General features: G+C 47.5%; 1 protein-coding gene across 5 annotated transcripts in view; it reads right to left on the reverse strand.

Moving 5' to 3' along the window:
* Positions 1-27,261, reverse strand: part of EVA1C (eva-1 homolog C) — an 81,024-nt gene that overhangs the window by 36,292 nt on the left and 17,471 nt on the right. For 3 of the 5 annotated variants that reach the window (XM_057504084.1, XM_036880241.2, XM_036880238.2), the window contains exons 2-3: positions 9,118-9,314; positions 6,107-6,230 (exon numbers count right to left, since the gene is read on the reverse strand). The exons of 1 other annotated variant lie outside the window; for it this stretch is intronic. In XM_057504084.1, the coding sequence (XP_057360067.1) occupies positions 6,107-6,230; positions 9,118-9,314 (321 nt within the window). The remainder of the gene's footprint in view (positions 1-6,106; positions 6,231-9,117; positions 9,315-27,261) is intronic. One more of the 5 variants, XM_036880240.2, reaches the window with a different exon arrangement.

Raw genomic sequence — 27,261 nt, forward strand, 5'->3', positions numbered from 1 at the left:
AATGGCTCCCTGAGGCTGAGGGGTGGGAATAAGGAGTGGCAAGCGCAGACAGACACGATGACACTGTTTGAGACCATGGAAATGTTCTCTAGCTGGGCTGGGGCGACAGTTGCTCAACTCAGCGCTGACTTGTCCACTCATGAGTGGGAATTTTATGCTGTATAAATCATCCCTCAGGAAAGATACTTTTAAAATAACAATAGCTAATATTTATTGAGCACTCCCGCTGACCTAGGTCCTGCTCTAAGATCTTTAAATGCATTAATGAATTGAAGACTCAGAACAGCCCTTCTGAGAGCCACTGCTTCATACACTTGGCATGTTGTGTTTTGGATTTTTTAGAAATTGTAGAAGTGATTCATGTATTCTGGATGCTAACTTTTGTCTCTAAGGCGTTATAAATATCTTTTCCTGGCCCATCTCTTCTCTCAAACTTTGCAAAAGCAAAGCAAAGCAAACATAAAGGGGGCCACGGTCATTGATTTGGATGTGTGGTTCCCTGACTCCCCTGCCGCTGCCCCAACATTTCGTACGGAAAAGTCATGAAGAACATGCTAGCCCCACCAATTACCTCTGCCCTAGTTTTTTCTACTTTGAAATGGCAGCTACATAGGCAACGGGCACACCTTCCAACCAAAGGAGACACCAAGAGCTAAGTTACCGGAGCTGCTCGAGTTGCCAAGTGCTGCCTGGGACGGGGGGGAAGCGGCTGTTCAGGGGAAGGTAAACTAGCCCCGGTGCCACCATTACCAAGCCCACCCCCACCCCGTACTGGCTTTTATTTCTCTTATCCACTTATATTTTTTGTTCCACTTTTCTTTCCTGGATCGGGGGTGCAGGCGAATCCCAGGTACCTGATACCCCTCAAATGAAAGTTTTTGAATTGCAGTGTGAGGCCCATTCATGAGTCATGAGGTCAACTATGATTTGTGACCAGCAATTAAAAAACACAAAGAATAGTTTAAGAAACATCAAAGTGCATCACATGAGAAAAGGATAAACACTATTTTATAATTCTTAAAGAACTTTTCAGTTGTGTGTGCATTATATTGGGCCAGAATGTGAAATGTGTGCCTTACTCAGCTTTGCAAGAAAACCGATATAGAAGCTCCCACCTGAAACCTGCAGGAGAGCAGAAGCTATAATGTTAAGGCAACAGTGGCCAGTGGGACCCTCATATCCTGGGATTGATACTGCCTAAACCCCAAATTTAAAATATGAAAGAAAACAAATTTCAGATATCAATTCCACCTTTCTGTAACTTGCAAATTCCCAGGCCTTTCTATCCAAACCTGAGAAGCAGCAGTGAGGCCAAACTTTTAGATTATAGGAAGGAAAACTTTTTAGGCTATCAAGATTACTGTTACTCTGGTGCTGGAAAATCTTGGCACCATTCTTCAGTACGTGATGATGAGAACACTCACGACTAATGAAGGGTCCAGAGCAGAAACCAGGCTCCAGATGCTCCCAGAATCCCCAGTGTCTCTAGTACTTGAAAATACAGGAGGGACCATGGGAGAAGGGAAAATCTAAGAGGCGACTAGGTGAACGTTAAGAATGCCCTTCCCCCACTAACTAGAATCTTAATAAAACAGGTTAAATTTAGAGCCAAGAAAAGTTTTGTTTTCTTTTTCTAAATAAAAAGAACACTGAGTCTGACCCTGATACTGGAAGATTTGATTTTTTTTTTTGGTGAGTCCTACTGGCAACTGGTATGAGTTTTTCAGTGCTTTTATGAGTAAATGCTAAATCCAACCAACACCGAAATTTTGCCTGACTTCAAAGGCCCGGAGTGAACACTGGTCTTTGATGCAGAACAGAAGACCTAGGCAGACACACCAAAAAAGCTCAAAACCTTTCCAGCTAGAATACCCAAAAATGTTAAGAATGCCTGCAAGGGGCAGAGCTTGCCAAAAAAGAAGGTGAGTGGGAGCAGGCAGGATGAATACCAAGCCTTATCCCAGCAAACTGGAAACTTTTCTAAACAGGAATGATTTCTTTCTTTTTTGTTTGTCAGAATTTTTAATGAGAAGAGCTTTTTTAAGGCATGTCATGAAGTGCATTTACTAGCCACCATCTCTCAGCTGTATTAAAGCCCATTCATTAAATGTAGCCTTGATGCCAGCCAAGCTCACCCGGAGAAACACAACACCTTGCACGTAAGGCCTCCAGGGATTCTGTCTCCAGATTATGGGCAAATCATCTCCTGGGGTGGAGGGGCCTGTGAGTGTCATGTTACCCATTCAGGGGCTACTGCTGTATGATGTTGAGTCACTTGGTTCCTTGGGAGTGTGCTAGTTCACTGTTGCCGAAACAGATATTTCTGAGTCCTAAAAACAAGGGGAATGCAACATAATTACTACTTTTCTTAGAGAGCTAGAATTTGTTTTAGAGCTGCTCAATTTGTTAGAGTGCTTGATGGTTTCATATTAGAGAAGGCATGGTCAGACTTCCAGATCTGGAAGCCAACAGCTGCATGGGCTTAGAAGGGGCAGGAGGGAGAAGCACAACTCTGCTTAAAGGACAATCACAAAGTCTCCTTCCTAACTCTACCAAGTAGAAGGTAATGTGGGTCATTCCCTCCTCCTTAATAATACAGATACACATCTGCATGTCAGCAGGGGCCTTTCAAAGGTGGGCAAGGGGAGTGATCTGCCATGAGGCAAATACCTTATGACTGACAGTTACTTACAATCACCAGTACATAGTGATATTAACATGCAGACAGAGATTTAGTCACTTGTATTGTGTTTTAAATTCCCTATAGACAGTGCACCTGCTTTTGCCTGCACCAGAGTAGACCACACTCCTGACCCCTGCCCATCCACTGGTACATCGCTGCCTTTCAGTCACTCAGATCTTTAGCAAGAATTCCTTTAATCTGGTTATTGGAGTAATAGCTACCAGTTGCTGAACTCAACTCCATGACAAGTCCTATGCTAAGCATATTACACACAGCACTGTGATTTTACAGTCCATACAACGGCCCTGTGCAGAAGTGCATTATCTTCATTTTACAGCCGAAGTCACACTGAAAGTTTTCCTGCGTGCTCAAGGTCAGACAGCACTGCACAGCAGGTGAGGATATAAACCCAGAATTGCCCAAATCCAAAGCCTCGCTGAAACCAAAATTCCCTGAAGAGATGAGATTTAGGGAGGTGAGAGAGCATGGTGCACACTTGGGAAAGATGGTTCTAGTGAGGTTTGCTGGCACAGTAGCTTTCCAAAACACAAACACACAAACAAGCCCTGATATGAAGCATTTGCTAATTTCTGCAGTGTAAATACTCCCATCCTGGCAGATTTTGCTGCACACCCGCAGAGCTGGGAAGAGATGCACACAACCGGCTCTCGCGATGAGAGCTGCTCCCCACACCCTGGGTGCGGCAGTGGAGCCTTGGGACGATCAGCATCACACAAGGGCTGGAACTGAGACAAGAGGCGAGAGGATGCTCAGGGCGAGAGGGCTGCAGGAGAGCAGGCAGGGCAGGGGTGGTGCGGGGACCATCTTCACTTCCATTTCCATCTCATGGCAGCAGTAGGAGCCACCTCCCAACCGCAGACCTCTGGTGACTGATGCCCACGTTACATGAGGTGCTCTGTCTAAATATCTGTGTCCCCTAAAATCCATATGCCCAGCATGATGGTGTTAGCAGGTGGGGCCTTTAGATGCTTAGGAAATGAGGGTGGAGCCCTCATGATGGGACTAGTGCCCTTCTCAAAGGGACCCAGGAGAGGCTCCTCGGCGCCGCCTTCTGCCAAGTGTGGTAATAGTGAGAGCAGAGGACCAGGCCCTCAGCAGACACCAAATCTGCCAGCACCTTGATCTTGGCCTTCCCAGCCTCCAGAAGTGTGAGAAATATTTGTGTTGGTTGTTATCCACCTTGCTGATGGCCTTTTGTTAAAGCAGCTCAAACAGACTAAGACACAAGGGCTCTGCCCCTCTGATCTGTTACATTCAGGGCAGCCAGAAGGGCTCTCCAGCCCCAACCAAGCCCCCTCCCTGCTTAAATGCTGCCCCACAGAGAGTCCACCTCCTGCCTTGCTCACCAGGGCCCTGCTCCAGCTCTCTGGCCGGTGCTCCTTCCTGCTCCCTCCAGCCCCTGAGCCCTCTGGCCCCAGGCTCGGTGCGGCGTGCTCTTCCTGTGCCCAGCCACCACCCCTGCCCTCTCAGCTCCATCACTACTTGCCAGGAAAGCCTTCCCCGAGTCCCTAACCAAAGTCACTTCCTCCTTGGAGCTATTTGCACTGTACCAAGGGCGCAGGGGTCTTTCTCAGACATTTTTTGGACAGATATGGTCTTTCTGGAGAAGGGATATTTGGCCTAAAACTAAAGGATGGGAAGGAACCAGGTATGTGAAGATCTCAGTAAATACTCTCAGGATAAAGGAACTGCCAGCCAGGAAGCTTCTTCTAGGTGTGTGTCTCTTCATATCCCACACCTGGCCCAACACAGTAGGTGCTTGGTAGGTGTTTGCTGCAATGAGATTAGTGAACAGAACTAAGCACAAATGGCCCAGCACTGATTTGTCCAAGGTTCTGCCAGTCTCACGAGGGCCTTTGTGCTTCTTTTAGAGGCTGGTTCTTTTCAACTCTTTATTTTGAAACATTTCCAACATACAGAAGATATGAGAGAACAGCACAATAAATGGGCACATATCCACCACCGAGGTTCTCTGACTGTCAGCACTGTGAACAAGGGCTACTTCAAAAAGGGTTACCCTTTCACCAAGGCAGGAGGGTAGAAAAGAAAAAGAAGGTAAACTAAGGGTGTTGCTGAGGGCGTGGTCATTTCCAGATTCAGCCCAGGGAGGAACAGAGATCTGGAAGGGAGTTAGTCTGCTGAGTGAGCCTGGAGTTGATGAGAATCCCTGGAGTGGGTAGGCCGTTCTGCAAAGCTCAGGCCTGCTTGTGGGTGTTTGTGATCGTGTGCACATGTGAGTGTGTGTGTATGTGTGTGACAATGTGTTTGTGTAGAACAGGATATAGGTGTGATGGTATGTGTGTGCATCGTGAGTATGTACACTTGTGTGAATGAGTGTGTGTGAGTGTGAGTGTGAATGTGTGTTTGAATGCACAGTATGGGGGCAGAGCCAAAGGGGCCGTTTTGAGGTAGCTGGGCCCTAGCAAGGAAAGATATTTTTGACAAATGCCTGAGCATTTGCCAGAAGGATCCAGAGCTTTCTCCACAGATGTGCACTTGAGATGGTTACACACGTGTGGCCCACTTTCAGCACCTGGGCTATCCCCCCAGTATTTTGGGGGATGCTAGGCTCCAGAGGCAAAAACCAACAGAGAACAAAATGCAAAAAACAGAAAACTGTGTTGATTCAGCCGTGCAAAATTTTAACGTTTTGGTTAAATGTTGCTGCTATAACACTGCTTTCTTTCAACATGTTTTTTGAGGATGAACAGGACCCTCTATTGTTGCATTTACCTATGGCTTCTCTTCAGCAGTCCTGCTGTGCCAGAAAGTATGGCCTACTTGCTAAAGAGCAGTTATTTGGGGCCTGTGATGGGTTAAAGCATGAAGCCGATGTGCTTTAGAAACGGCGAAAGCCAACAGAGAACAGTGCAAGAACCAGAATAAGGAGGCCACTCCAGCCAGGCTTCTGCCTGCTTTGTTCCTCTCAGGAATAGGCACTGGTGGAGGGCCCCGCTCAGAAGGATGGAAGCCAGTTCAGAAACCATGGCTCAGGTGGCACCTGGCCTCTGGGAGGAACACGCCACACTCCAGCTAAGCCTCACAACAAGACTTCCTCAGAGAAGCACGGAGGAGAAGCGATTGCTGCCTCTTGCCACCCCTGACATCTTCAGCGTCGGCACAACTGAGTTCTTCATACAAGGTAAGAGTTTTTAAATTTGGGGGTTTGTAAGAATGTGTGTGGATATGTGGGTGCACACACACACACGCACATACACACGTACGCATGCATGCATAGACAAACTAAAAAAAAAGAAACATGCAAGACAGACCCCAATATTTCTATTAACAAGAGTTTCAACGATGGACGAATGCCTACGGGCAGAGAGCTTCCATCAGGAGTGTGAATGAGACAGGGAGCCCCACACCCCAAACACACTGTCCCCCTCTGAAGTTACTTACTAGGTTGGCATTTAAAGGAGACCAGGAGGTATTTACTGCTTCCTGGGCAAAGGTCAGGTCCAAAAACACGGCTATTGACCAGGAGGTGGCAGGCCCGCTGGTTCTGGCATTCGTCCAGCACCTTCTAAAACGAGGGGGTAGAAAAGGGACAGGCTTGAACACCACACACAGGATCTGCGACATCCACACCGGGGCCACGCTGGGCTCTGAGGAGGAAGGGGATTCCCACAGAGAGCCCCGGTGCTGCCAAGAGCTGCATTCTGCAACGGGAGCACATGCATGAGGGCGACTGGGTTGGCCCCCAATCTCCCTGTCCTTCCCAGAGGAAGATGCCAGCTCCAGCAGTGCCAGGCCCCCTGGAAACCAGCCTCCAGCTTGCCTCACCTGGCACCACTGCTGATGGTTTTGGCAAAACTGCTGCATTTCAGAGGCTCAGGGCCCAGGAGCAAGAGCAGAGCATCTCAGGGGTGGACCCGAAGGGGCTTGGAGGTCTCCTTCCCGGGGGAGCCCCGGGTTTTAAGGCTGAATCCCAGCCACAGCTCCTCATCCTTAGAAGCTGCCCGACACAGGCCACAGGAGAGCTCAGCATCTGGGGGAGCCCGGGAGACCCAAACCTGAACCCAGGCCAACAAATGAACCCTCAGAAGCTGATTCCCTGCCTTGCCGACCACAGGGCCCAGGGCCCACTTCTCCCCTGCACAGCATCGTCCTTAGCAGAATACTCGTTTTCCGTTGAGCACTGGGCTTAAAAGCCGTCCCTAAATCTCCCTCCCTCCTGATCCTTTCCAGGCAGCTCACTCCTCTGTGACTCAATCTGCTCTTGGGAGCTGAGGGAGTGCCCCCTGCGGGTCACAGGAAGGCCGCCCCTCGCTGCTGCTCCTCCAGTACTCAAACCAGCGCCTCACACACAGACGTCCCATCCTCAGTTTCAGTTAAAAGGACACCAAGTACAGTAAAAATATCCCAAGAGTTTACTTGTTACTGATGGACTGAATTTAGTGCAGTTTCATGAGCTTCTCTGAGTCCCATATTCTCACATGCTTATCTCCCTGAAGGATGCTGGCCCTACAGGTATCACTCATCACCTGGGGACCCAGCAGATAGATGTGTATGTAATCAGGGAAAGGCCCAGGGAAACCATGAGAACCCCCAGGTGATGGTGCACATTCTCGTGGCCAAGGGTCATCACAAAATGACAGCCCTCAGACGACTCCATGCAGTGAAGCCACAGGGTGGGACTCAAGGCAGGGCTGTTTCCAAACTGTGTTAGAGCTGAAAAATGCAGAGAGGGGGACTTCCTGTTGCCACTTAGTCCTGGGCAAGATCAGCTGAGGTGCTCCTCTGCAGACATTAACCTCTTCTCTCCTACATTAAGCATCCTCCCTTGGAGGAAGCACCTTGTCTCAGCTCCAGGTGCAGTTTAAAAGACCCAAAGCAAAGGATCTTTTGATCTCTGCACGAAAGAGCAATGCACAGGGATGCTTCTGGCAAATAAAGCCTCTGAATAACATCACAATTTTATTGTCAAATGCTAGCTTGTCTGCCTGGTAACAGGAATGTCCTCTTCCCTCGGGCTGCCTGGCAGAGGCAGGCACCGATGTTGGAGGGGAGGGTGGTATACACGCTTTGGAGCTCCTGGGTGCCGGGGGTGCAGAGTTTCACAAAGTGGGCACTTCCCCGCTGGTGGCACTGGCCAACATGTGTTTATGCCCTAGACAGGCAGCAGACAGCCTGGGTCCCAGGGATGGTGGGCAGGGCAGCTGAGCTGTGGAATGAGGCAAAGCCAGCAGGGACATGGCTCCTGAGTGGCACCAAGGGGACAAGATGAGGGTAGGGCTGGGCACCTGCAGAAAGTAACTGCTTGCCTCCTCTGGAAGCAAAGTCTCTCCTTAGGGCACAGAAACCATGCTCAGGGGATTCATTCAAACATTCTTTTGGCTACTCAGTTGGTGTCTTTGCCAGTCACAGGACTACCCAGTACTACTATGCTTGGAATGGAAGCAAAACATGGCATGAGAAATCCAAAAATCCTTGCATCATACTATCTTTGCTTCTCCTCTCTGGCTCTTAGGCAGTGCTACACAGCATTAAAGCTAATTCCATTTCTCCTTGGTCTTCCTGGTGATTTACCTTTACCCACATTTCCTGTGGCTGACAAAATCAAACTGGTGTGTAATTTGTACCTGCTCCAACCACCCTGACTTCAACGGATTTATATGTGACTTCGGAGGCATTACAAAAACCTGAGTTCGAGTGACTCCAAATCTTGGCAAATTAGTTACACGTGTTGAGCTTCTGGGACAGTGGAGCAGCAGTTGCTCAGACAGTTGAAAGCCATGAGTAAAAACTAAGTCTTAGCAAAACTAAAATCATCATTGATTTTTTAGTTTTGACCTCCTCCTATACCAAATCTTTCCCTAATGCCAACCAAAAAAAGAATGACTCAGCCACCCTGCCCCCAGTCCAGGTATTATCCAATAGCAGGACAAATCAACAGAGGATACCCAAAGTGGCTTCGAGTGAGAGCAGCTTGGTTACACACAACCAGAGAAGCAAACCATAAAGAAAAAAAAAGATAATTATTGATATTTCCCTCCGTTGCATGCATTCTCTAAGAAGTTGGTCAGACCTCAGCTGTCTACACAGCAATCCTTCCACTAAAGAAGCCAGTCTTCCCCTCTCTATTTGGATATTGATGGGGGATGTGGGCCTGGAGGATGAAGCACAACTTGACTGTACTTTACTACAGAGAGGAGCCTGCCTGTGAGTAAATGCGTACTGCAAGTGTATTAAGGGAGCTGTCCAGTAAGTAGAGATTCCATTTAGACTTGTACGCTAAAGAACCCTTTTGAGAAGCAAACAATAGCGATTTGCATAAATTGTGATTTTTGTGGATCAGGTTTGCTTTAAGTGAACTATATAATCAGAAATATATATACAGACAGAAAGAGAGAGGGAGAGAGAGAGAGAGAACCATTTTATCATCTCAAAACATCCACGAAAGGCGGTACCTGCAATGTGGTGGGTGCCACACAGGTTAAGCTGTCTTCCCTCTGGGAGGCAGGCTCCTGGGCATTACACGTTTGGTAATCTTGCCCATAAAATGCTGACTGGACACTTATCGTAGAATGCCGAGGGCACTGTAGATTCAAATGGTCCCCATCACAGGCATAGGCGGTGTGGTTTTGCAGGAGTTTGGTTAGGTAACCTGGAAAATATTCAGCCAGATTACAAGAGGCCAAGGAACTCACCACTCCTTCACAGGTTTCGGAGCAGGAAGACCTTAGCTCCCCTGGGAGAGGGGCTGGTCAATCAGGAAGATGGGGGCCAAAGCTTCTAGAACAGCTCCTCTGGAGGAGACCCCATACCAGGCCTGGAGCTGGGGCTGAAGGAGCAGATGCCAGTTTTCCTGTCTGGGCTGAAAACCTGGGTCTGGGATGGCCTGTTGGGAGGCTCCAAATGCTCTTTCCATTCAGGAAGCACTCAGGGATTGGCCAGGAGCCAGGAAGTCCTGAAGCATCTCTATAAGCAGGAAAAAATTACAGGTGGGTGTCCCTCGGGCCTGTAGATATCTGTCCTGAGGGACACTCAGGTTCTCTCATCTCCCACTAGCTAGGCCAGGCCTTCCTGGAGTGAGGAGATGCTCTTTTATTTTAGAAAACCACTCCTGGGCCTGCCTTAGCCCTGGAGAGGAAAGCAGGGTTGGGCATCCCACAAGGGGTGTGCACCTGCTCTGAATGGAGCGGAAATAGCAGATGGTGGGCTCTGTTATGGGTCAAATGGGGGTCTCCCCAAAATCTGTGTTCACCAGGAACTTCAGAATGTGACCTCATTTGGAAACAGGGTCGTTGTAGATGTCATCAGTTAGGATGTGGTCACACTGGAGTAGGGTAGCCCTGAATCCTGTATGACTGGTGTGCCTCTGAGGAGAGACAGAGGGAAGACGGCCACGTAGGGGATGGAGTGATGCCCCCTACAGGCCAAGGAGCACCAAGGTTTGCCGGCAGCCCCCAGAAGCTGTAAGAGGCAAGGACGTGTCCTTCCCTAGAAACTTCAGAGAGAGCTCGGCCCTAGGGAACCTGAATTCCGGACCTCTGGCCCCAGAGGTGTGACAGAACGAGTTTCTGTTGTTTTCAGTCACCCAAGTTGAGGGTCCCTTGTTAAAGCAGCCCTGATAAACTGATACAGGCTCCCACTCCCAGCCTCCCGGGCTACTTCTCAGGTTGGGGGGACTGGCTGTGCGGGGCCTGGGGCTCTGAGAAGCTCTGCAACGGCCTGGCAGGCATGGGTGGCCTGGATTGTTTCTCAGAAAAGAGGAAGGAAGGTTGATCCGAAATACAGATGCCTTTCCGCCTTCTCACACCTCAGGAGGTCAGTCACAAGGTGGCTGGGAGGGGAGCCAGGGACTTCCCGGTGAGGCATGTAGGAGACGGGTTTGGCAGTACTGGGCCTGTGAGGGGAGGAGGAGGAGGGGTGAGGAAGGTTTTGGAGCTCCTGAGTTCCCACACAGATGGCCCAGGCTTGAGCTATTCCTGTTTAGGTATCTTCTCAGAACCACAATTCTCTGCAAAAGGCACCCAGTCCAGCCCCCAGGCCTCCCTAAAAGTCACAATAAAAGGGAATGAGATGGTCCGCTGTAGTGGTTGAACTTGCCAATCTGCAGATGAAGGCTGGGAGCGCTCACCGGCACACTCAGGCCAGACCTCAGGTTTCTCTCTGCAACTTTTTTCCTTCCTGCCCTTGAAAACTGTCTTGGAATGGCCGATAAATCAGCTACTCTGAGCTAACTTCATGTAGAGAAGTAAAGTCTAGCTTGAGCAGCAAAACTGATATGAGGCATCAGGAATGTGAGTCACAGTCCGGCTTATTGGAACATCACTACCCTCACTGTGTAGCCTACCAGGCATCGAGAGGCCAGGCAGAGAGCCCTCGGTGGCCCAAGGGCCGGGGTTCAGTGTCCTCCGGGACACACAGGCAGGCCCTGATAAGGCTATGCTTCATGAAAGTTCTAGCTTCTCTGTGGGATCTCAGCACCCCATTATGAGTCACACCAGGGAACTCAGTCACCCTGTTGCAGCTGCCAGGCTGGCTTGGCATCCACCCTGAAGTCCCCAGGCTGGTACCCCCAAAATTGGGTCACTTCAGACTTGTCATTTAAAAATGTTCCTGTCCATCACCCCATCATTCACCAGGATTCTGCTGGATGAGCAGCTGACTCAAATAGTAAATTAATCCTGGGGGTGTGACTTTGGCTTAATGTTTATGGTTTGCCCAAAAGGCCACCTGACCCTGGCTAGGTGAAGGGAATGATAAAGTTGGGGGCTGTTGGAACCCCAAGGTAGAGGGGACCGGCGTCCCACATTCACACAGAAAAGAGCTGTCTGCCCCACAAACTGCTACATAGTGGGAGAGAACTCTCTGCTGTGTTTGGACCACCATGACCTCTCTTCTCTTTGTCATGCAGACTGTCCCCATAAGTAGAACTTGATCTCCACGGGACTGTTTATGTCAAAAGCCACATGAGTGCTGTGCAGTGGCCCGAGCACCTCTGCACACTGTATCTGTGGGCTGAGCGCGACGTTCCAGAGGCAGACGCTCAATTCAGAGAATGGACCAACGCCAGGTCTTCCGGGCCCCTTTGCACTTTGAGGAAGGGAGGGGAGCCCCCTCCCAGTATATCAGTCGTAACACCACACAGGTACAAAGAAGATACTTCAGCAGTGAAACTTGCTCTACATTCAGTCCAATTCCTTCTTCAAAAGCCTGGGCCTATGTCCAGCAATGGAATATTATTCAGCACAGAAATGAAATGAGCTAGGAAGCCACAAGGTAAGGAGGAACCTCAAGTGCACATTACTAAGTGAAAGAAGCCAATCTGAAAAGGCTACATGCTGTATGATTCCCACTACATAATACTCTGGAAAAGGCAAAACTATGGAGACAGTGGAAAAAAAAAAAAGGTCAGCAGTTGTCAGAGGTTTTTGGGGGGAGGGGTGAATAGGTGGAGCACAGAGGATTTTTAGACAGTAAAACTCCTGTGTACGATCCTGTAAGCCGGACACGTGGGATTGTACATTGTCAAGACCCTTAGAACAGACAGCGCCAAGAGCGAACCCAGAGGTGAACTGTGGATGGTCCACGTGTAGATGTGCCACTGTGGGTCCATGTATTATAATGAAACAGCCCCTGGTGGGGATGCTGACAGAGGGGGAGGCTGCGGGCATGTGGGGACGGAGTAAATGGAACTCTCTGTACCTCCCACTCGGTTTCATTATGAACCTAAAACTGGCCTAAAAGTGAAAGTCTATTTAAAAGGAAAAGTAAACTATGCTTCCCCAGGATAGCGTTAGCTTTGGGAAGAGAGGGGTTAGTGATGACATGAGGATGAGTTGGGTGAGCTGGCCAAGCTGTTTCTTGATCTGAAGCGTGGACACATGTTTTACTTTGTGAAAGTTCACCCAGCTACACCCTTAGGATTCTGCCCTTTGTTGTAGGTAGGTAATTAAAAATGTTTAAAAAACCTTTCTGTGCATTTACCTGACAAATTCTTTTAAACTAAGAAAGAGAATCTTGACAGCATGGAGCCTGTGGATGACTGCCAGGAACAGCTCCTTCCACAGCGAGCCACATCCACATCAGGCTCTCTGCTGAGTGACAGCAGGAAGGGCTCTCGGGAGGGCCACGGGCCCCTGCTCCTTATGGTCCTCCACCGCTGCCTCCTGTACCCTATTCTGACTGGCCTACCACATCAGAAACTGCCAAGAGGTCAGGAGGAAGGACAATTAGAACTACCCTTTGCTTTCAGCAACATGGAGGACATCAAGGGTCGTTTTGAGAGGCACTTGGGATGGTGAGTGGGGGCAGAAGTATGTTTGGAAAAGGTGGAGGAAACCTAAAATGGTTCATATGGTACACAGAACAGTGGCCCAGCAAAGATGTCCACAGGTCCAATCCCCAGAACCTGTGAGCAGGTTACTTTACATTGTAAAAGCGACTTTGCCAGTGTGTAGCTAACGACCTTGAGATGGGGAGATGACCCCGGATGATCTGAGTGGGCCCAATATGACTTCAAGGGTCCTTACACGAGGAAGGCAAAAGGTCAATGTCAGGTACAGGAGATGTAGCTATGGAACCAGAGGTTGAAATGATGTAGCCGTGAGCCAAAGAACGCAGGTGGTCTCTAGAAACAAGAAAAATCAAGGAAACAGATGGTGCCCGGAAGCCTCCAGGGAACTGCAGCCCTGCCAACACCTTGATTTCAGGCATCTGACTTCCAGAACCAAAGAGAATAAATCTGTGCTGTTTTAAACCTCTAAGTGTGTAATGATTTGTTTCAGCAGCCGTGGGAAATTCAGAACAGTCTCACAGTTCCAGAGGCTGAAAGTCTGAGATGAAGACGCCAGCCTGGTTCAGTGATGGCGCCTCCTTACTGTATATCCGGTCACAAGGAGGAACTCTGTGCCATCTCTTTTATAAGCCATTAATGGGATTAAGACTCCACCCTAATGACCTAATCACCTGCCAAAGGCCCCAACCCCTAGGGGCTAGGATTTCAACATATGTATTGGTTGTTGAGGCTGGATGCAGACATTCAGACCCTAGCACTTAGCTTCCCCACACCTTGGTTTCTTGGCTGTTTCAAACAAAATCCTTTATAAAGAACAACTGCTAATGCAGCTTTTTGCGTACAGTTCTCTCTGGATCAAAGGCCCTACCTGCTGGGTCAGTCAAAGATGCTTTCTTCATACTCGTGGACATAGTTTTCACCATGTGGCTCTATATTTGTGGGCAAACATTTACCACCCTGAAATAAGGCAGAAGGGCACATTGTGTTAAGAAATCAGTCCTTAGAGCCTGGTCTGACCTAGAAAGTCTCTGTTGATCCTCATTAAACCAGGGGAGCAGGAGAGATGGGCAGGTGTAGACTCTACCAGCAGACTCAACCTTGAGCAGCTTTGCGCTGCTCAAGGGCTTTGGTATAGTTCATGCTTAACTCTGAGAGACCCGCTTTCCTGGTGAATCCCTCCACTGTGCATCAACAGAAGATCCTATAGCCACAGCCACGGCTAGAACTTCCCTCAAAAGAACATCCTGAAAGGTTTGGTCTGAGCAAATCTTAGAGTGGTTTAGATGAAGGCTTTAATGTTTTCCTATTTGTAAAGGTAGATGCAGAGTTCACGGGACGTGAACGGCTGAGAGAGGCAGGATCTCTCCTGTGTCTTCAGAAAGACTCAGGAAGTCACTCATGGGATCATCAAACCTATCACATCTACAACAAAAACCCATATATTCACAAACAATCCAGGAACTAGAAAGTGTCCAGAATTTTCAAAGACTCCTAGGCTGTATCCCAAAGTGCTCTATGGGGGGAACAAGTAGTAAGCAGGGGGTAAGGAGAGTCTGTGGACAGATAAGTTGGGACATATGGGTTAAAAGGTACACACAGTCTTTTTGCTGCAGAATTTGTGAGAGCCACAGACATGCCAGCATGCGCTGGGACCACTGAGGAGTGGCCATAGTAGATGGAAGCTCTCCCACATATTTGACCAGTCCCTACTCCCCACACTTTTTTTTTTTCTTGCATGAAGCATCTGAGGGTTATTGTTAAGCACATCATCCTGAAGGGAACATCCTCTGGGTTCCATAAAGCACAGTCAGTACTAAGAGCTGCATCTACCTGGGATGATTTTAGAAGGCCTTTCAGAAACCCATATGGTTGCAGAATCCTCACTATCACGTGGGTGATGGTCTGGGAGGAGGAGAGAGCAGAGGATTAATACCCCCGAGATCAGGCCAGGGTTCACACTGGGATGAAGGTGTGTAGCCATGACCATCAGCTCTTGGAACTAGTATCTTCATGTTTCACTGTGAGGATCAAAGGATATAATGCATGCAGCATCTTCTATCAACTATAAAGCACTGCACAACTTTAATTTCTTGCTATCGTATTGTAAGTCTTGAAGAACATGAATTTACAAAGCTGTCATTGGTGCCACGAAAACCAAATTACACCCCCAGGAGGCCCTCTTTGCTCTGAGCATTGATTGTAAGATGGTCAGCTCAGAGACAGGCACACAGCCCAGGAGCCACCCTCACGGTCCGGAAATGTCACTGCTGAGTTTGAAGGGAAAGGAAAATTTTTCTTCCTCCTCCCTCCCTCTTTTTCTTTCTTCCTTCCTTCCTTCCTTCCCTCCTTCCTTCCTTCCTTCCTTCCTTCCTTCCTTCCTTCCTTCCTTCCTTTCTTCCTTCCTTCCTTCCTTTCTTCCTTCCTCCCTCTTCCTCTCCTTCTCTCCTTCTTTCTTTTTCTCACTCTTTTTAAAAAAATAATCAAGCTTTTAGAAGTTACTAATATTTAGAAGAGGCTAAACAGGGTGCAAATTCTTCCCCTTTTCCTTTTCTGAAGCCAGAGCCCTCCATGAAAGTCCAAATTTCCCAAGGGCTGATGTCGCCTGAGTCACTCTAAGCACAGGATATGCTGTGTGCTCAAGTCCCCTAATCATCAGGGGCCAATGTCACAACTTGACTTCTGGGAAGAGACTGAAATTCAATTGTATTGTCTGTACAATGTCCCCCTTGGCTTTTTAAATAAAGCAGCACCCTCCACTTGGGTAATGCTTTAGATAAGCGGCTACACCCTTTTATTCACAAATACTCAAAGGTGTTTCTACATGTTTGAAGTTCTTTTCCAGAAATGGGTGTTTTTCTTTTGTGTTTGTGAGTGTGTTTAAAGAATTGGCAAAGTACGAAGAGGGGGCAGCCCACATGGCCTTGGAGCGATGAGTCAGTGTTCCTGAGAGGGAGGGAGAGGCCCCACATGGATAAAGGGCTCCTGGCTGCACACCATGCACCCAAGAGCACCAAGATCAAAGGGTGGATTTAGGCTTTAGTTGAAGTCATTTCTCTAGCCCCAGATTTTACAAGAAAGTTGAACCTGGAGGTTAATTTGAACAGAACGAGAGCTATGAACATGCTTCTTAGCTGGCTGAGGGACGATGAAGGGTAGCTACTCCTACTCTTAAGTGATGAGTTCAGATCCTGGCCCCAAAACAAACCAAAGAGGGACGGAAGGTGAAGTGGAGTCTAGAGAGGGCAGAGACAGTACGTTTTCTCCCTGAGCATGTTTTCCAGTTCCCCCTGCAATATAGTGGGCCAGTGGAAAGTTCTGGCCAAGGGAGAGAGGTAGAAATGATGTTTGCCACTTATTGGTCTGGCCTTTGAGACCCCTGTGTGATTCCCCACCCCTCTTTCCTTATCTGCTGTCACATGTGGAAGATAGAAGGGATAAGGATAGACTCTAAGGACCCCAAAGATGCGGGACGCACAAGATGGAAGGAACCTGGGTCCCTGAATGACTGCGTGAAACACAACCTCCCCTCTTTTCTAATTACACTGGACCATGGCATGCTCAAGAAATAATCCTTTTTTCTCTTATTCCACTGAGATTTAGGAGTTGTTCATTTCAGCAGCTAGTAGCCTACCCTGACTACTACACCGGCGTCCTGCCAACCGGTACTTGTTTTAAGTAGAAAGCTGATAGGACTTTTTTACTTAAGGTAGAACAAGCACCAAAACTCACCAATCACACCTCACTGGTGTGTGACACAGTGTCGTTGACAACATTCCACATGACCTTCAATTCTATTGGGGGAAGCATATCTTTAAGACCTTGTTACTGAAAAGCTCCAATTGAAGTGAGTTAAATCACTAAAAAGATAAAAGAAATTAGAGGTCTCATGAACTAGGCTACCAGTCACTTTTTACAATGCCACTGGCTTTTAAAAACTGCGTTAGCAAAGTGGAAAGCAGAGACCAGTGGTGCTGATGGAGTGCTCTAAGGCAGGCAGGTTTGCATATACTGATGAGTGTGGGAGAGGGAATGGGGATGTGGGCAGACTGGCATGGTGCCCCCTAGAGTGCTGGCCTAGATAAGAAATGCCAAAGCGGGGGTGACGGCCGCAGGCTGTGATGCAGGGAATTCAGGCTGTGGAACTCCTCAGATCAGATGCTTGTTTGGCAGACTAAGGGTAAGCACTTTAGATCTCAGTTTCCTCCTCTGTAAAATGGGATACTTAGGCCTACTTATAGGGTTGATGTGTAAGTGATAAGTGATGTGTAAGTGAGGCACCTTATATGGTGGCTGGACACGTCAGTTTCATTCCCTGAGGAAAGCACGGGTGTACTAGAAGGAAACAAGATTGGGAGTCCAATGCCTGGAAAACGGAGCCCAGAAGAGGGCAAAGACAGGAAGCACCCCAAATCCACTGCTTCCCAGCTTAGCCTTGGTTTGGCCTTAGGACAAAGACATTTGGTAAGGGAGTAGATGATGCTTGCTCTCATATCTTATAAAATTGCCACAAAGGAGGGTTTCATTATGGGAATTATGCCACTAATCATTGGTTCCCCAGGTTTGAGGATGCCATGGAAGCCTTTTTTACAGACATGAGCATGACGTTCCCAGAAAAAAGCCAGCTAAGTGCTCCTTTGGGTAAGTTTGCTGGATTCTGATACGCCAGTTTTCAGCCTACAAGTTCCTGAAATCAGTTTCCAGTCACTTTTTCTCAACAAACTCAGCAATTCTCTTTGACAATAAAACTGCTTGGTTGTCTTAAAGCTCAAGAAAAGTACTATTTCTGAAGGCATTAAAAAGAAAACCAAACACTAGAAACTCTCCACAGTTGTCATTGTTTTAAGAGCCCTTAAACGAATTCCAAAGTGTATGTGATTAAAATACTCTCAAATTTCTAATCAGTAGTGGAAAAATAACCCTGGAAGTCAGTTGCTAATGTTTGACAAATAAAATGACAACACCCCATGGCTCTCTCTTTGACAGCATCTTTGAGAAATGACCGTCTTTCCATCTTCTGGAAGGGCCATATGGACTCAATTGCCATTTTCTAGGCACAGAGAGGATACTTTGCCACTTCTCCTGGACTTTAAATCCTTGCATTTAACTCAGTTTTCTGATATTCTCTTACCCAGTTATTTCTTGTCTTGCTATTTTTCTCCCAACATCTCCTTGTTTTCTCTTTCTGCACACTAACCCTCTAATTCATCAAGCCCCATGCTTTTCCCTTTAGATTCATATATACTTGAAAGTGGGTTTTTCTGTGTTGATGCCCGTGTGTGTATTTATGTGTATGGATGTCAGATCCTTGTGCCCTGTAAGCATTTGTCTGCACACGCGTCAACTGTTACATCGCTTTCCAATTCACTCAAACACAAACACAAAGTCCTCCCTCAGTTGGGCCCCTTCCGCCTACATGGCCTCATCTCCTGCCCTTCTCCACCCTGGCTCTGGCTCTGGCTCAGAGGTCTCCTTGTTTCTTAAAAATACCACACATGCTCCCATTTCAGGCCCTCTGTTTTGGCTGTTCTCTCTTCCTGAAACCCTCTTCCCCCAAATACCTCTTTCTCCCTCTGCCCCTTCATGCTGCCCTTTGCTCCAGTGTAACCTCCCGAGACAGGCCTTCCCTGGCTGCTCTACAGTTCAGCACACCTCCTGCCAGAGACCCAATTCTGCTGTAGTTCACTGCCTAGAGACATACTGTCATTTTGTCCCCGTTTGAAAGTAAGCAGGGATTTATTGCTTGGTCCCCAATACCTAGGAAGAGGCCAACATATAGCAGGATGGCAATGAATACTTTTTAAATGAGTGAGAAAGCAAGGAAAACCGGCAGAGAGCAGACCAGAGGTGAGCGGGTGATTGGCAGATTCTGATCGGTGCTCAGAGCACCCAGCGTCACCCCGTGCTTACAGATCTCACCAGGTAACTGTATCGTCACTATTTAACACTTCTGTTTCCTGACCTCTCAGCATCCCTGCGAACAGACTGAACAGTGACTAGCGGCACAGTGCGATAAGGCTGGCCCCTGCCCGGACGTCCCTTTCTTGAGCTCCCGGACTGCGACCTGGTGACATTCAAACACACTGATGAAATCTCCTTACTCCTTCTGCCTGGGCACTCCCTGACCTCAGTTAAAGATCCTTGCCTACAGGGGCTCCCTCCTTCCCTCCATCTCCCTCTCCCTCTCTCAGCTCCCTACTGGCTTGGTTGAGGCCCCCTGCATGGCCCCTGCATGAGGCTCCTCCTACATGGCCCCCTGCATGGCTGCCACGCCTCCCTCCTCTAGGATCCAGGCATGTAACAAATCCTTTAATTTCATATGCCTCTCTGAGGGCAATTTCTGTGTTCTGTATGTACATATATATACTTATGCGTGTACATATGCATATATATATACAACATATGCATACATATGTACATATGTATATACATATATGCAGAGAGAAAGAGAGTAAAGAATATGAATCAGTTGATTAAAAATTTCTCTACATGGGCTGTGCTGGACTAGAATTACAACCTTATAATTATATTCACTATTTAATTTTGAAGAGGTTTGGTAGAAGCCCCTTCCTGCCTTTCAACCAAAGTTTTCAAATCCTGTAAAAATGAGCACCTTGTTCAGTAACCAGGTACCAAGCCCAGCAAGTTACTCAGTGAACACCATCTGGATTAAATCAGTTTAAAAGTAACTGGATCAATCCCCATTTGCCCCAGGATCTAAACAGAACACTTTTTCTTTTCTTTGGGATACAGAGTAACCCCCAAACTACAGGGCCACTTGGCGATTAAGGCAGGGGATTGCTGGGCACTTGATAACTTAATGCAACTTTTTACCAGCACTTAAAACTCAGATATGAAATCTACACTTGATCTTTTCTGCTTGGAATTGGCCAAATTAGTGGCTCTATCCCCATGTACAACAAAAGGCTCTCAGAAACAGTCAAGAGAGTCAACCAACCAGAAGGCCACGCACCCCAGCCCCAGGACGGGGGGCAGACAGGTGCTGCCTCCCTGCCCCGGAGAAGCCTTTCAACTCCAGACTGCCTATTTCACCTCTGCCTACTTTTAGGATGTACAGGATGATCAAAAGTACATGAGATGTGTTCAAGGGAGAAATTGAAGACCTCAGGGCATGCATTTTGCACTTTATTCAGTTAATTGGAAAATTATATAGTGGTTTCCATATTCAGAATAATAAAGTCTTTTTTTTTTTGGTTTTACTTTAGAGAGGAAGATATTTGGTGAGTAGCACTATAAACCTCAGAAAGCTATTGGGAAGGTTAAAATGATTGGATTTAGGGCCAGGACAGGTTTCCTGTGCTTTTGACCCAACATGCTTTGCTCCTGGAGCAGTTAACAAAACCAGAGCTGCAGGGAAGTTTCTACAAGTTGAAACAAATGTAAACACCGTATCCAAAAGGCTGAGCTTGGGGACCAGGCCAGGCTGGCAAGTGGCTGTATCTGTTACAGCCTCCTGGTTGGTTCTGCAAAGAATTTTGGACAGGCCATTCAGCTTCCCCCTTCTTTGGTTTCACCTTAGAATTAGGGAAAGTAACTGCATTTCTTCCTTTGTATTTCACAGAACAGGGAAGGCTGGGCAAATGTAAAGAAATACGGGTGCCTACACGGCAATTAGAATCTTTATATTCGTCCTTAATTGAGTCACTGGCATGCTCACCACAGGCCTGGTTTACAACTTCTTCAGGAGGATCAACTTCACCAAATAGCCCCGGGGGCCCCCCACTTTCTTCATCTCCGACGAACTCCTTATTGGCTCTTCCGCATCCTTCCTTCGCTGACCGTTGTTATTTCTAACAGCCCTCATCTTACACTTGCTGCTCTTAATCTGTTGCCTCATTCATGTACCACGATGGAGGGATTCCATTTCTCTCTGGGTCTCTTTGGCAGACATCTCTCCTGCTATATCTACATTACTTACCGTCACCCGGGCTCCTGTGTCTAGCGAAGGGCTCCTGGCATCTTCTGGATGGGTAAATTGAGGAAAATCTGACCGGATCACAGCTATTCACAGATTCTGTATTTGCAGATTCACCCACTTGCTAACATTTGTAACTTGTGGGGCTTTCCTGGACACAAGAAAAGTTTTGTCGCCCAACACACATGTTTCCAGCTGAGGCGGTTCCTCTCCCTCGGAAAACAGTAGCACTGATGCTTTTCCCATCTTTGTGCTTTGTGGTGCTGAACTCCTGGCTAGTGGTCCTAAGTATAAGAAGGCTGGGACTGGCCTGATGGAGAAAACATGTGTGTTTGAGAAGCCTCATTCAGGCATGAGCTTAGCGCTACTGGCCATGAGTTCAATCAACAATTTTTGCTAAACAAGGTGTTACTAAACAGAAATGCACATAAAACCAAGTTATGTGTTCTGCTAGGAACACTGGTTCCGTACATGCTAGTGTTAAAAAGCAGTGATGTTATAGAACACAACTACCTTGAATAATGAGAATCATGCGTATTTTATAAAAGAGCAGGATTACAGATCCAGGTGAGTGCTAGCCCTCCAAACGGTTACTCCTTAAATCTAATTCAAACATGCAGAATTACTTTTTGGGATTACCTTCAGAGCAAGTCTGAATGTGGCAGAACTTTATCTTTGATTTACAATTATTCATTCCTAATTTTCTTTTTATATAATTTTCAACCTTTAACAAAAAGGCTTGCCATCTCCTGGCTCACTATTATCCCCACGACAGCTGAGCTGGCCAGGGAAGTATTTCACTTTTGGCTGCACAGAAGGTCACAGAGCCATGGGTGACAAGGCCAGGGCAAGTCCCCGCTCCAGCTTCTGGTCCAGAGTATCTTCTCCTGGTTCAAGGGGCTCCTCACCAACCCCTGAGTCCAGGATGCTGAACAGAGGAGGCACTGCTCACCACTTCCCCCTCTATACTTTCTTACCATATCATGCTTAGGGTGACCTGAAATGTTACAGTAGAGGAAGCACAGGGGTGCATGGTGGGCGGGGGGCAATACAAGCACCTGGCCCACAGGAGAGGCCAGGAGGGCTTCCAGGTAGGAGGTGATGCCTGAAGAAAGAGCAGGAGCCAACCATGTGAAAACAGCCTCAGGCAGCAGGGCCAGATGTACAGTGGGCTCAGGGGAAGCTTCCAGACATTCAGCACAGTAAGTGTGTAGGGTGTGATGTTGGGGACGAAGGCTGGAGGAGGAAGCAGTGTCTTGCTAAAGAATTTGAATTTTATCGTGAAGGCAAATGGGAGCTACTGCAGGCTTGTGTACAAGCAAGTGATACCGATCGGATTTGCAATGCAGAGAAATCCTTCCAGTGGCTTGTGTCTGATGGACTGGAGAGATCAGTGAAGGAAGTAAGCTGGCTGCAGTCCTCCAGGGAAGCACTGATGAAAGCCTCAGCTAAGACAGCGGCAGAGGAATGGGGTGGGAGGGATAGAGATCAGCGTCGATGCCACGGGAGTACGACCTGAGCTGTTACACAGGCCCCACACCCAGAAGGCTCCATGCTTGGTTTAATGCTCTGCTGCCACCATCTTGAAATTCTTAACGATTTTTTCTTTGAACTTCTTTTTTGTAAGTGAAGCCCGGTGGAACAATGGGCATGTGCATGGGCAGAGGAGACCCCCACAATATGAGTTGCCACTGTTCCTTATCACCCCATTCTCATGTAGTGTTTGAGATACCCTGAGCATAGAATTCTGGAATGTGTCCAGCAAAACTCAAAGTGAGCATCAGAAAGGCATGTTATGTCTACCACTGAGTAAGCAGGATGCTGGCAGCACCCTGAGGCCACCCTTTCCATTAGAATCAGAATTTGCTTTGAATGAAGAGAGGAGACAGCATTGTAAGAGGAACAGGCGAGGGACCTCATCATATCCTTCCTTACTCATGTTATTTCCCCAAGTGAGCCAGTCACTCATGCTGAAAATGACATAAAAAGAAAGGGAAGGACAGCGGAACCATTCCACCCTTCCTTAAATATCAGCACCCAAAGGGAGAGAGCCACAGCAGAGAGTGCAGCCCATATGCAAAATAAGAACTGTGTACTTTCTGTAAGCCCATATACCCATTAAATGCTCTGTTTGCATTTGACTCACACAGTATGAAGATGAACAGTAAAATCCATGCTAATAATTGAAAATGTTTATTTTTCTTTACTTAGAATGGCATTGAAGAGCAAATGAAAAATGCCATGACAAGTTGAGAGGAAGACCACAGAAGACAGGGGAAAACTATATTTTAGTACCTTCCACAGCACCTTCTCCTGATTTCTGAATGAGGGACCCCCATTTTCATTTTGCACCTGGCCCTGCAAATTATGCAGCTGGTCCAGACTGAAATGACAGTGATTTAGCCCTAGAATCAGTGGGGAGAAGTGATGAGGATGAGGGGCATGAGGGCCAGGGGAGACTTGGGAGGACTCCCAGGTTGTGATTCTGTTCTGCAGTGTCTGTGGGGCACCCAGTGGAGTGTCCAGGATCAGAAGATCTGGAGAGAGACCTTGGGTGAGAGAGACCACCAAGCCAGCAGCTGGTAGGGGCTAAGGCTGGGGAAAATGTGGGCAGGGCCGTGAGGGCTGCAGACATTGAAGAGATGACACATAAAGGAAAGAAAGCCCCATAGCACAGTCTGAGAGGGAGGGGTGGCAGGAGGAAGGGAAAAGTTCAGGGTGTCTGTGAAGGACAGGCAGGAAATAAGATGATGGTCGGGGCACATATTGGATGGTTGCTTCTGGTGGGGTTTTATTAGCTCAAGTGACGTGGAACACACCACCCAACTTGTCTCATCTATACACAAGGCTAATAATAACAACACTTCTCTCCAGGGCTGCCATGAAGATCAAACGAGCGGCTATATCTGACATGCTCAGAACTCAGCTGTATTGGTTTCCTGTGGCTGCTGTAGCAGGGTACCATGAACTGGGTGGCTTAGAGCCACAGAAATATATTGTCCTGCAGTTCTGGAGGCCGGAAGGCTGAGATGGAGGTGCTGACGGGCTGTGCTCCCTCCAAGGGCCCTGGAGAAGGCTCTGTTCTGGCCTCTCCCCCGTGCCCGGTGGCTCCTTGGTATGCGGCAGCCTAACTGTGGTCTTCATGGTGTTCTCTCTGTGCGTGTCTTGGTCACCAAATTTCCCCTTTTTATAAGGATGCCAGTCATATTGGATTAGAGGCCACCCTAATTACCTCATCTTAACCTGATTACTTCTGCAAACATTCGCCCTGTGAGGCACCAGGGGTTAGGTCTCCAGCATATCTGTTTGGGGGGAGGGGACATAATTCAACCCAGAACAAGTGCTCTGCCCAGAGTCAACTCTATACAGACGTTCTTCTCTATTATTATTACCTCCTACAGTTCTTGCTTTGTCCAACGGTATGAGGAAGAAACCAGAAGGCACAACCTGAGCCTGGAGAACCCAAATTTGTTGTGGCCACAGTCTCCACAACAATGTGATGTTCCTCCAGCAGCACACAGCAGCCCAGGTAAAGGTAAATATAGGAAGTAGGGAGAGGGAACAAAGAAAAGGGGATGACACAATCTGATAATAAGCCAAAGACAACAATGGGCAGAAACATTGACAGCAATGCAGAGCGGGAAAGCAGCTCACTGCGCTCTCTCCCACGTCTGCTCAGGAGCCTGCAGGAGGCGTAATGTACCAATGGACAGCATAAACACCCTCCCCTTCTTGACCTCAGCCAATACACTATTCCCTACATGCACACAGAAGGAAAACTGAGATTTGATCGTTTATTAAAACAAATAATAGTTTTGATCTGTGGAGTAAAAGGGTCTTCTGAGCTAGCGGCAAAGCGGGTGCCTTCTGCCAGCTGCAGTCCTGGTGTTCTTTGCCTTGCTAAGAATCAGGCTTGCTCTGTAGACAAGTAACAGAATAAGCAGGTCGAATTATCCAAGTGTCACACTGGGCACCATTTTAACAGAATCATTTCTGGGGCTAATGTGGAAGTCATTGATCCCTAAGAAAAAGACAGACAGAGCTGTAATGAAAAGGAAATTTTAAAAGTCCACCTGGAGGCAGCAGGGTAGCTCTCTGCAAAGCCACAGGGAAGCAAAGTCTCTTCCATGCCTCTCTCCCTAGTCCGAAGCCCCTTCCAGACTGAATGCTTTCCTGTCACTTAAGCCCAACATCAGGACCAACCTTGGTGGTACCGTCTCTAGATCAGTTCCCCTTGGGAGGTCCCAGAATCTTTCCTTCTTTCCCCTCTTCTGCTTTAAGAGTTGCTTATTCTGAGTTTAACACCCTTACAGCTTTGCTAGATAAACTGCCAGTGGAAATGATCAATTAGTCTGTGTGAGCACAGCTGATGGCATCCATAATCTAAAAGAGGCTGTGCCCCACCTTCAACAAACATCACAGCGGCCTCAGGACTGTGGCCGTCCCACACAAATGCACGAGGATATAGGAAACCATGAGGAAACACCAGACAAATCCAGACTAAGACACATTCTATACAATAACCATCTTGTAATCTTCAAAAATGTCAATGTCATGAAAGATGAACCCCAGGGGACTGCTCTCTAGGTTGCAAAACTAAGGAAACATAACTGGAAGTAATGCGTGAGCTGGGATTTTCTTTTGCTCTAAATTCCATTACCGGGATGACTGGGGAAATCCAAATGAGGCCTGGACATTAGAAAACAGTATTGTAGCAGGTTAGTTTCCCCATTCTCATCATTGTTCTTGGTTATGTAAGAAAGTATCTTTGTTCTTAAGGAAGACACACATGGTTGGGAGTAAAGGACATCTTGTCTGTGACTTAGAAAATAAAGCAAATGTAATAAAATGGTAACATTTGGAGAACCTGGGTGAAGGGTATAAAGAAAATCTTTGTCCTATTCTTCCTAATTTTCTGCATCAGAAAAAAAAATAATAAATATTTAATTTTTAATAAAGATACAGACTTAAAAATGTGCCATGTTTTCCAGCAGGTCTCCACTGCGGCTGTACATTAGAAATGCCTCAGGAGATTTAAAAGTTATCAATGCCCAGGCCACAGCCTGGAGATTCCAAATCAGTCAGCCTAGGGTGAAGCTCCAGACATCGGTACAATTTAAAAAGCATCCTCGAAGTGATTCTAGAGCAAATCCGAAGAAATAATAAACAGCCAGCTCAGCCAGTGGTATTGTCAGGTGAGGCACAGTTCTGGGGTGGGGTCTTTCTGAGCACCCTCACATCTGCTTCTTTTGAGAAATATCCTGGGGACAGCACAGTAACTCAAAACTGGAGCAGAGTCCTGGGTGCACTCTTGGCCCTGCCACTAAGAATCTGGAGGCCATCCTGGCAAATCCCTTACCTGTGCCCAGCCTGGGCTTTCCGCCTTGGGATAAGACTAACCAAGAGCTGCCTCCAAGGAGCACTGACTCAGTCATTCCTGCCTGTCTGGCCCCAGTGCCCCACAGGAGGTTTGCCCAGATGATAGCTTGGAATCTTTGTGACATGCAGGTGGCAGAGAGGGATTTGAGAGACTAGGGCTGACTTACTGCTGGCAGGTCCTGTCACATTTGGGTGGTGCCCTGCAGCCCTCTCCCTTCACAAGGACTCAAGTAAAGGGGCTGGAGGAGGCAGAAGGCCACTCACTAATCCACCTCCAAGCAGCAGGGAAGCAAGCTGGGAGGCCAAGCTACAGAGGGCCAGCTGGGGAACTGCCTGCCCTTCACGAGGCGGGGCTGACCAGGTCTCCGCGGGAAGAAGCCGCTAAGAAATATCTGAGGCCTGATCCTAGACTTCAACCTGTGCCCTGCCCTAGACCTCTAAAGACTTCTATACCCTGCTCAACCTTCTAAAAGTGCACCACTCAGAATGGTGGCCTAGGCCACATGTGGCCCCTGGGCACCTGAGATGTGACCAGTCTGAATTAAGGTGTGCTTCAAGTATAAAAAACACACCAGATTTCCAAGTCTTTGTAAGGAAAAAAAGGAATGTAAAATATCTCAATACTTTTAAAAACATTGATCAGTGTTGGAATGATAATTCTTTGGGTGCAGTGGGTTAAATAAAATTTACCATGGAAATTAATTTTATCACTTTCATTTACTTTTGCTAATATGGCTAGTAGACTAATGTTGCATATGTGCATTGTGTCATATTGCTATTGAACAGCTCTGTTCTAAAGTCTGCACATTGTCCGTTGGTAGCTTATTTCTTTTTTTTTTTTTTTTTTTTTTTTACTATTTTTTATTGAAGGGTAGTTGACACACAGTATTACATTACATGAGTTTCAAGTGTACAACACAGTGATAGAACATTTATATACATAATTCTAGGTTCCAGCTATCACCCTACCAGGCTGTTACAATATCTTGACTATAT

The sequence above is a fragment of the Manis pentadactyla genome, chromosome 1, assembly GCF_030020395.1.
Source record: "Manis pentadactyla isolate mManPen7 chromosome 1, mManPen7.hap1, whole genome shotgun sequence".
NCBI classification, from domain to species: domain Eukaryota; kingdom Metazoa; phylum Chordata; class Mammalia; order Pholidota; family Manidae; genus Manis; species Manis pentadactyla.